Below are 11,606 nucleotides of genomic sequence, written 5' to 3'. Positions count from 1 at the left end.
GTACCTACAAAGGCCCCCGGGATATGACCCTTTTGGAACAATAAATATATAAAAATAGTGTTAATATATGAAAAGCATTAAATGTGATCACAGATAAGTAGTATTCAAAATAGGTAAATAAAAGACATAGTTAATAGTGAATGAATACTTGTATATCACACAAGAATTACTTAGGACTTAGGATTAAAACACTATGAAGTGGAATATACATACAATGCTAATATAGCAAAGAATACACATTGACAGAATATACACTATTATAGTGTGAATTAAAAATGATACCGAAATCAATGAACAAAATTTATCAAGTTTTATAAATATTTTTTTTTAGAATATATGGAATTAAAACACAAATAAGATGCTGCAAAATATAGAATAGAATAAAAACATATAAGAAATGAAATAAGACAATAAAAGTATAACCAATCCAAAATGTCAGGTGGTAGAGGTAACCAGGGCACAGTATGAAGTATCACTCTTTGCAGATATTGCAAAGACAGATGGGGTCATCCCAGAAATGGACCAGCCTCCTGAATTCTTTGAAGTTTTCAACTTTTCGGAAGTCATTTGGGAGACCGTTCCACACCCGGGCGGCCTCAAAAGCAAATGGTGTATGTCCATACTTCACATTGTTGACCCTGGGCACCTCTGCAATATTTTGTTTCCTGAAGGCATAATTAATCATCTTAATATTTACAAGATTATGAATATATTCAGGAGAAATTTTGTTTATAATTTTAAAAATCTCACAACCCATTTCCTTCAGACGCCTAACATGAAGCCTGTCGCTGTTGGTAATACTGAGTAAGTGTCTGAAGGATGAGTTGTGATCATTATGTATAAAATAATGGGTCTTTATTCGATTCACTGACAGTGTTGTCGTCTGCATAGTTATATAATTTTCAGGTTGTCACATATAAAAAACATATCATTTACAAATTCATTAAAAAGCAAGGTCCTAAAATAGAACCATGGGGTACTCCCTTCAGCACTTCCAGCCAGTCACCGCATTTGTAGCCAATTTTTACCTGCTGCTTCCTGCTGCTCAGGTAGCTGGACACCAGGTTAACTGAGGCTTTGCTCAGGCCATAGGCCTCCAGCTTCCCGACCAACAAGTTATGAGGAAGACAGTCAAAAGCCTTGGAGAGGTCCATCAGTATGGCAGTGACATACTCATGGTTGTCCAGGGCTCTACACCAATCATCAACAAGTCGCAACAGGGTGGATTGACACCCACATCCTGGTCGGAAGGATGCAAGGAAAGGATGAAAAACATTACTAAAAAAGGCAGTCAGTTGATCACACATGGTTCTTTCAAAAATTTTCGATATACAAGGTAAAATGCTGACTGGTCGGTAGTTTTGTTTATCTAAAATATCTTTTTCTAAAAAACAGGAACTACCTGTGCCTCCTTAATTGAGTCTGCAAGGGAACTCTGATTTATCAAAACAGTGGTTAATCATGTCGCTCAGAGGCACGTTTAAAACTCTTTACCACTATAAGAAAATATACGTCTCTGATGTGACAAATCAATGGTATGGTAGATTCCACTGTTTGTAAATCAATTAAGGACAAACACAAAATTCAGTATTTACGAAATTGAAGAAATTCACAAAATCATGAAGAATAGAAAATACAGTTGTTAAAAGAATTAACAGTTGTTAAATGAAATGTTACAACAACGAATAAATACAATGCTTACACATATTTAAAAAAATGATGAAAATAATTCCTTAGTGCTTCCTAGTACTTTCACCTCTTGAGAGGGGAAAACATATTCACTAGAACCGCTGACTTAGATAGCAATCTAATTCCGTGCTAGAACAAATGTGTACCTACTCCATGTATTGAATACGTTAAATGTATTATTCGATAAAAAGAAACATTAATAACAATCTACTACAGTAAATCTGGCTTTCCAATTTTGAGAATCTTAATAAAACTTACAATTTTAGCGTGATATTATTTTGCTGATTTGAGTTAGCCTTGGAATCAAAAATCAAAGTTTCTCTGTCTATTACAGTTATGCGTGCACCACATAAAATGGCGTTGAATGAATGATTTATAGTTTTGAACACAGTAACGTTTTAAATTCAATTTGAATTAAAACTTCAGTAACTTTCTAATGATGAAAAAGTATAATGAGTAAAGGAATCTGATGATTTGGTGGATATTTTGTTTACAATTTAAAAATATAACAATTACAAATAGATTGTGAAGTGAGAATGCTGTATTCAAAATACTGGCAAGGTTGTTTTGTCTTATCATGTTAAAAGTTACCAGAAGTCATGAAAGAGTAACTCATAGTCTGTAGATGATACTTGTTCTCTACAAACACTGAGTTCTTCCAGATTGCACTATACCTGTATATTGCTAAGATCTAACTCATGTAATTTCATATAATGTAATTATTTACAAATATGAGGTTTAATATTAAATCAAATAATGTTATTACATATTAACATGTTGCTACCAGATAAATAAAACAACTCTGGTGAAATTACATTTACGGTACCATTTTGCCAAAGTTTTGAGCCTATACCTCAATCTGAGTTTGATAGACAATGTACATAAACTTACAACATACTTACATTAATTCACAGTAGAAAGTTAAGCAAAACCTCAAATTGAAGAGGCTTGTGACGTTGGAACGTTTACACGTTATCTTTGTTTGTACTGTCGCTATTCTCTGCTATCACAGACATCACAAACAATATCTACAAACGAAACAGTTCCTCTTTTTCTCTTATTTCATAATAATCTGTGAGGATTCTTAATTTCTATCTATATAATTATATAAATAACTTCTGTTGAATTTACTGTGTGGGTGTGCGATATACCAGAATAATTATCCCTTTGCGAAGGAAGGAGAAGGCATACGTTTCCCGCTTCCGAATTCTGTCAGCCTCGATATTCCAGGATTACGCTCACTTAAGCTCTCGCTGCGGGAGCGTTAGTGAGCGTAACCCCTGGGTATCGAGGATGGAATTCCTTATTGTACCTCAGGACAAATGCTCTGATCTATTTACACCTACCAGGTTATTAACTATACTGTACATAAAAACGTACATGCTACAAAAAAAAATATATGTACCCATTTTTTAAAGTGTACATTTTCTGCATTCTGTACAACAAAACAGATCAATCTTAACTACAGACTAATGTATGTCAAAAAAAGATATTTCCCTTATTTACAAACAACATATAAGTAGAGCCACGTTTTATCACCCGATATGTAAAGCATTCGTGGCACGGATGCTGATATTTAAAAAGAATCTTTCAAGAGATACTATCCCTTGCAATAAACGGTAGATCTGGTTACTGTGTACAAAGTTCATATTGGGGGTGACTTGGTTACTGTGTACAAAGTTAATATTGGTGGTGGTAATATTTTCTCAGTCATGAAAACAGTACGTGCGTATACGTACATTGTGTCAACACATACCTAGCATTCTCTTCTGTCACATACCGGACTAATATTGGAATTGGAAGAAAATTCACAAAGTACTGGGAACATCGTTTTGTTTGCTTTCCAGATAAAATTGTCCGGTTCACATTCATGCCTCAGTTTGTTTCCTCAAAGAAGTCATTTCTGCACACTTTCCGATTACAAGCACAGCAAACTCCAAACTCATCAGCTGAAGTGATTTCAACTCTTCCACCGCACGGAAAATTGGTGCATTTGTATTTCTTAAGATAAGTCACGTGGAAAGCCTCGTATCCATTTTCAATGCTGAATGCGAGAGTAAATTCAACCCTGCGTCCCACATGCTGTGAGCCAGCCATACTGACAACATCTGGTATGAAGAAGACTTCTACCGGACACGTGTTTTCTCCCAGGTCTAGATTGATAAACCCAGCGAATCTTTTCTTGTTCGGATGGCATATGGATCCCTTGAAAACCTGTAACAGCGACATGCATTGAGATCCAGGGAGAAGACATTTTATTCCATTTTCAGAATTCCCTACCCATTCCCTTGGGTGTTTGGGCTTCAGTACAAAACTCCCAGATGCTTTGAGTTCCAGCTTTAGTTGTTTGGCGTCATAAAGAGCCCCGGTATCGACATGTCCTGACTTCGAGCAAATTCCAAATCCAAGTAGACTCTGTAGGACGAAGATGTAAAACTTCGAAACTGGTGACGAAAGAAGATTATTGATTTTCGCCACCTCTACAAGAACTTTCTCAATACTATATTCCTCCGTCATCTCCCTATGTCTAATTGCTCTCAACCAATCGACCAGGTTTGTTTCAAGGGCCTTCTTCTCTCTATACGTGTCACAGTGGTCAACTATTTCAAAAATTCTTTCATACAATTTTACGGTGTCGTCTATCTGCCCTTTCCCCCTGATGTTGTCGATGATGTTGCAGCTATTTCTGGTTCCAGTTTTGCTGCTGAGTTTTGTCATGGAAATTTTCAATCGACAGGAATCAATGTCTTGACAATCCTCTGGATGTTCCAACGCAACCTTCTTTCCTCTAAACAGACGATCATACCAGCAGGTGTACTTGTTAATGTAGTATCCGATTTCCTTTTGACCAGTTGATTCCTTCGTACATTCGTTGATCAATTGATCTATAATAGGGATACTTTTGCGGATGAAGACATCCGCTCTTTCACGAGTGGATGTGCACGCCGGAAGTGTGTTGTCGAGAACAGTGACCGTTTCTTCTTTTTGAAGGAAATCACACAAGTGGAGACGGACTTCAATTTCGCCGGTATACCCGTAACCACTCTCATGACCAACAGGCGTGTACTTTCGGGAGTTTTCGAACAGCAAGCATGCTTGTTGTACCAAGGCAAGGAGATCCTCTATGCTGCCGGACGATTTTCCTGTTTCCAAGCTATTGGCAACATCGTCGAAGGTGCCATTACCAGTGTCACGTTTGATTCGTTTCAGCAGAAACGTACCATACATATGGTAGATATACATAAGAGAATGCTTCCATCTGTCATATAGTTTCCCTTCACCTGTATTTATGCCTTTAGTAGGTACCTCACACAATTCAAGAGACTTGACAAAGCACTTCTCGGCTTCTTTTTCTTTGTGTGGAAGGCAGTTAGCATAAAATCTTCCGAGATGAGCAAGGAAAATTGGGTCGTCAGGAAAAGCTTCAGCAAGTTTCTTTAAAACCTCTGCTCTTTCGCAAAACATCGGCGGTTGTGACTCAATCTCCAACAGAACATTTGAAATAAGAGGCCTTCTGGTCAGATGTTCGGATTTCCCTGTCATATCAATTGTCTCCCGAACTATGAAGATTCGTTTCAAGCAGTTGACAACGGTATTTGCTGAGGCAGAACTTCTCTTTTCCCTTCTACTTGCATAGCTTATGAAATCTAGACATAGAGATGCAAGTCTGTGTCGTGCAGGTCCAGAAAGTCCATCTTGCCTTAAGTATTTTGATTTTTTTCCTCTTGTCAAAATATGATCAAGGATTTCCTTTGCAACCAAATTATGACAAATCCGGATGTTTGATTTCTTACCTGCTCCTTCATCTTCAACAACAAATGACTGGATCGGATGCGGAAAATCTTCCAGATCGACATAATAGTTTGCCGGCAAGCAGAGCAGTTCGTTGAAGAATTGACACGGGATTGATGAATGACCATAGAAATAAGCAAGTGCTAGATAAAGCAGTATTTTTTGATCCATTGCAGGCGATGTGCCGTGCTCTGTAACAGGCAAGTAGCCTTTTACGAACGATGATACACCCTTGAATTCATGCATGAAAACAGTGAGACCGAAATTGATGAGGTGGTGTTGTTTTCCCTGCTCTGTCTCCTTACACAGTCTGACCAGAGCCCTTTTCTTACCTTCATCATCCTTGCAGTGAGTTGTCAACTTCAGCGTCAACTGCTTTGCTTCCATTGCAGACACGATGCCACTTAACCATAGCTTTTCAGGTTCCCCTTTGTAAGATTGGGGTCTACGAAGACATCTCTTCACAAATAGTATGATTGAAATGCAACTGGTTTTCAGATACTGCATCAGATGAAATACCTTGGTCTCATCTTCGCCATCAATAAGTAGCAAAACAGGTTTGCGCGTCTTAATGTAGATGAACTCAATTCTAGAGACGATATCCATCAAGTTGATGCTGTTCTTCCTAACATGCACCGTTGGAACTTTCTCATGAAAATCCCAGGCAAGACGTTGGGCTAACGTTGTGCCTCCAGCACCCGGCGCATGACACAAAGTCACCATACCTGATTTGTTATTTTGAATATTTAACTCAATGGCTGCCTTGCCGTTTTTGTAAATGTCTCTCTCTGCATCAAAATGACCTGCTTTACATGCATACCAAGTGCGCCAATCTAGTGTTCCACCACGATGGAAATTGTCGCTTTCTTCTTGTAGGAATTCGATATCGTTTTCTCCGTGTACAAATGGGCTTGATTTGAACAAGACATTCAAATGTTCTCGGACCCATGAGACATCTCTATCCGATATGCAGGCATCGCTTTGGTCGGCTGCAGGAAGGTCATATGCATTTTCACGAGCTTTTTCAAATCTTTTAAGCGTGCGAGTCAACCCATCGAGAACATCGCTTAATTTCATTCGAATGAGAGTTAAGTTTTCGTTCTGTTCGTCACACAACATGCAAAAGCTTGTTTTCCCTGCTTCTGTACTGGGTTCTGAATCAAGGATAATAACAAGTTTTGGAGGAGGATCAATGTTTTCATCTAGCTTGTTTACCATTTTCAGAATGTGAGGGAGCATCTGTTCGTCTTTTGGCCATATCACGACTGAGGTAAGGACTGTGTAATCTGCGATAAAGGCTTGCATATTATCCAAGTAAGGATCAACAAATGGTTTGATTTTACGACTCCAGTTTCGAAGATCGTCCGGTTCTTGGAAACTTTGTCGGCTTTCAGGGTCGTCCCTTGATCCACGTACGAAACACCAATTGGTTCCATACTCCGAAACAGGTTTGTTGATTGTTTTCCATGTTGTGATCTGAAGAGATGTCCTTTTGGACAGAGGTTCTTCATTTGAACAAAGAAGCCCACCGTCTCTGCTGTAAGGATCGAAATCAAAAACCGTTAGCCACGGTACCAATGCGATTGCATCAATGTTTGTGAGTACACCTGGTACATCACCAGCAAAGAGAACATAATGACCTTTGCGGAAGTTGTTTACTGCATCAAGCATCTGATCCACTGATGTGCAAACTTTTAATTCATTGGCTGTATTCTTCGAAATTGCATTGGGCTGTCTCAAATGAACAAAATTAATCGGATCTTCTTTTCTCTTCGCTTCTTCCATAAGATATTGTTCATTTGCAGAGGCGACTGTGTGATTTGCATTCTCTACATGACTTTCTGCAAACCAACGATACACTTTTGCAAAAGTTTCATCTGTAGGTTTGCAAACAATATTCGATGCGCCCTTTCGAATCCACATGTCTCCTTCTCGTGTTGTCAGAGCGTTATTTTCCCGGTCGCAGCTAAGAACGCATGGAGTTTGATTTCCTCGACTGCTGAATATTTCAATGACGCCCACTGCATCATTTCCAAGCAATACCTCAGAATATGAGAACTCTGGAACACTGCCGATTATACAGTCATACAAAAAGATTTTCTTGAAATGTTCAATAGTGCGACTTTTCTTCATTCCTGAGATAGCGTAAGGCACTGATCCATCCGCTCCATTATCAACGATACCGATGATTATATAAGATGAAGCCTCCTTCGGGGTATTCCACATACTTATAACATCGATAGTAAACAAGAGGAAATTCTGGAAATAGATGCCCCCGTCTGACACAAACTTCAAATCTTGTCTGTTTCTCCTCTCGAGAAGAGGTGACATGAATGTTTTCCAAGGGTCTATACACTCGTGTTGTTTTGTTTCCATGCTTTTATGTTCGCCTGACTTGATGCTTTGTTTCGTTGTTTTCGTCAATTTTTTGTGCCGTTTACTAGAAACAGTTTTCCACTCTTCAGAATTATTGTCGCTTTGGCAAACTTGTCCGGTAATTGACACACTTTGATTTCCACCGCCGTCAAGCGCTTTGCCTTTCTGTTGAGTAACAATATTCCCAGCAGTATCACACCTCTTGACTCTATGTTTTGGGTCCCTGTCTTTAACCTGCGTTTCACTGCTGACACCGGAAAATAAATCAGACTTGGTTAGTCTTGTCTGTCTTTGCTGCACCATTGTCTTTCCCTTTGATGTAATGAATGTCTCGTAGGAATCATTATGTCTTTGAAGGAATGAGTCCAGGGAAATACCCGCGGCACTTGCGAAAGTTTTCTTTCCTGCTGGTAAATTGTCTCCGAATGTTTCTGTAAATTTCTTCTCTAGCTTTTTGAGTTGCATTGGATTTTGAGCTTTTGAATGTTTTGGATTTAGAATACTGTTGAGCGAACCCTGGAGAAGATCATCTCTGTCAAGCCCTTCCTTTGTAAGATCTGGAATGATATGGAAAGTTTTATGAATATGCCTTGATAAACTTACAGTTACCACTGATAACTTCAAGCAGGTTTGCAATCAGAAATATATACTTATTATCCTTTTAATACTATAATACCTTGCATCTATATAAAGAACATATAGAATATCTCAAATCATATTCAAATGTTCTCTATGTCTTCCATTACTGGTCAACATGACGCCATGCAATCGATAATAATGACGTCGAATCGTTTTGTCACCAGGTTTGTTTCAACTGCCGTCAAACATTACAAGGGTAAATCCTTAAAAATCCATCAAGAAACGCACAAAACTGTAATTAGCTCACCTAATGCTTAATTTGGATTCGCCAAGATGAAGTTTTTATGCGATCCAAGATGATGCAATAAAGATAACCTATTTTTTCAACTACACATTTATTTTCTTAACACGTTAACAACGTACATTGACGGAATACGATACAATAGAAACACAGAATTCCGGACAATCTATTGATGGAAATAAAAACACATACACGATGCCTACAACAATTATACCTTTCTGTTGCATTTATATGCGCACAATTTTTAGTTATCAACCAACATAACACCAATAACAATTACATGACCTTGCTAAAAAGCAAACTGCTCATTCATTGTGTACCAAGCATGTCTTAACGTTACTATCAAACATAAAGCAATGTACATATACTAGTTATATGTTATGATCACTTTATAAGAATGCTGTGGAGTCAATATCATCACTCCTTTAAAAGTATTTAAAAAGGATATTTAAACATTTTACGTGATAAAAATATTTGTATCCCGGATTTGATCACATCGGTTAGATACACCACACACCTGTTTTTCCGGATAACAGTTCAGCAATCTGCATGGTGTTACAATCTCCTACTTGAACACTCTGATTGCCGAGGTAGTTTATGATCTTTACGATCACTCCCCCTATAGTATAGAATATAAAACATTCAACAATTAAGGATATATGTTATATTTTTGGAACCGTATAAGAACACTGTACATGATAATAAGAAAACTGTAAATCCTCGAATTTTAGGCATATCATTAAATGGTACAATATTAAAACTAACGTGTTTTTTATTGCTAAAAGATAACTATTTTATACGAATATCTTAATAAAGGGTTTAAACTACAAAATTATCACAAAATCAAATAAAACACTTTATTAAATGTCATATCAGCATCACTGTCACTACAAAATGAATACAAAATATTTTTAATTTAGACTTTATAATAAAACTTTTAATATCGTACATGATATCTTCTTGAACATTATAAGCTTCCAGCTACAAAACCTTACACAGAACAGTTAATTAACCATAGTTGAAAACACAGATGAATTTCAGATAATTACTGTCAAAACTACCCAGAAACAGACTATAGTCCTTCTAACAACATTCTTCTCCCTACGATTTTTGTTTTAAAAATTGGGGGAATCGAGAACAAGCCAATCACATGTGTATGTGTGACGTCATCGATGAGTCATAGAAGGACGCTAAATCTAAATGGTGCATTGTCATTCGTTTTTGACATGCTTTTCGATCGTTTGTAAAAGTTGTGAGGTCACCTGCCCGACGTTGTAGGTTTACTTCGGGTAAACCGGGCTCCTCCCACATTAAGACCCCCCACCTGCTAAAAAGAGTGCGTCATATAAGATTTCATAATCGTTGCCAACTGAATTTTATAAGATTTATTGAGCTAAATAATGAAAACGCTAATTAATGCTTTTGTACATTTCCATCTATTCATATATTTTCGTTGCACTAATTCATCAATGCGCTAATCTGTTAAATACTGGGTGCGCTAAAAGAAGCTAGTTTACAGGGTTTTTACCACAATGTTCTGTAAAGAGTATTTTCGCGCTTGGATTCTCAAATCTGTTATCGACGACAATACGGCTGCAACAATTATTTTGTATTATGTTCACACTGATAACGTATATCTAATATCAGAAAAATTAAAGGGCTAATCTGTGCTCACAACGTACATATTCAGATGAGCAACACATTTTACTAACGTTTATTGCATTAATGTCATTATTGGTTTTAATTGATTTTTTTGACAGATTTGTTCAGAAGTACCTTAAATTATTATCCGGATACGGATGTTGTGTAGAATACATTGCACATGTAATTTTTTCCAACATTTCTGCAAAGTATTCTAATCTTGATGAAAATTTAAGCGGCTGATGAAGAGTGTAATTTATTGTCATTTAAAAATTGAAATTGAAGGACTGCATAAGGTATTTGTACTTGACCTGATCAGTTCTTCGATAATAAGGAATTGAATTAATATATGAAACGATAAAACTCACCCTTTTCTTGATCTGAAGTTGCCATGTTTTTTTTAGGTATCACTTCAATAAAATGTGCAGTGCTCCGCAATATTCCGTGATAGGAAGGTCAACCTAAAATAGAAATATGAATATAAGTAAATGATTAAAACAACGTTTGCTTCTGAACTCAACTCTAACAAATATATTATGTAAGGTACATATTAATATATTGAATAGTATTACAAACGTGATACATAATATGGAAACATACGAAGTTCCAGCATTCAGAGGATTAAAAAGGATTCGAAAAGGATGACGATCCAAATAGCGTTTCATTGTAAACATCTGTTGACCTTTGGTACAACACGATAACAATAGCCTGTCATGTTGACCTTTGCTATGGCGATATCACAAATACTGTTAACCTTTGATGCAGCAATATGACGATGGCCGGTCATTTTGACCATTGATAAGACATCACAAATACTGTTGACCTTTGATGCAGCACTACATTAGCCTGTCATGTTGACCTTTGATATGACGATATCACAATTATTGTTGACCTTAGATGTAGCAATATCACAATGGCCAGTCATGTTGACCATTAATATGACGATATAACAAATACTGTTGACCTTTGATGCAGCAATATCCCAATGGCCTGTCATGTTGACCATAAATATGACGATCACACATACTGTTGACCTTTGATGCAGCAATATCACAATGGCCTGTCATGTCGACCATTAATATGACGATATCACAAATACTGTTGACCTTTGATGCAGCAATATCACAATGGCCTGTCATGTTGACCTTTGATATGACGATATCACTAATACTGTTGATTGTTTGTTACGTAAATTCGTATTTAGTTCGACAACATATCGCTCGTATAT

General features: G+C 37.1%; 1 protein-coding gene across 1 annotated transcript in view; it reads right to left on the bottom strand.

The window, feature by feature from the left end:
- Positions 1-427: 427 nt before the first annotated feature.
- Positions 428-11,606, bottom strand: part of LOC110446878 — a 17,766-nt gene continuing 6,587 nt past the window's right edge. The window contains exons 3-5 of the mRNA XM_021492221.1: positions 10,747-10,840; positions 9,255-9,356; positions 428-8,414 (exon numbers count right to left, since the gene is read on the bottom strand). Coding sequence (XP_021347896.1) covers positions 3,565-8,414; positions 9,255-9,356; positions 10,747-10,771 — 4,977 coding nt within the window. The 5' untranslated portion in view covers positions 10,772-10,840 and the 3' untranslated portion in view covers positions 428-3,564. The remainder of the gene's footprint in view (positions 8,415-9,254; positions 9,357-10,746; positions 10,841-11,606) is intronic.

The sequence above is a fragment of the Mizuhopecten yessoensis genome, unplaced genomic scaffold (assembly GCF_002113885.1).
Source record: "Mizuhopecten yessoensis strain PY_sf001 unplaced genomic scaffold, ASM211388v2 scaffold3023, whole genome shotgun sequence".
In the NCBI taxonomy this organism is placed as follows: Eukaryota; Metazoa; Mollusca; class Bivalvia; order Pectinida; family Pectinidae; genus Mizuhopecten; species Mizuhopecten yessoensis.
Note: the sequence above shows the minus strand (reverse complement) of the source record. Positions and strands in the feature narration are given on the sequence as shown.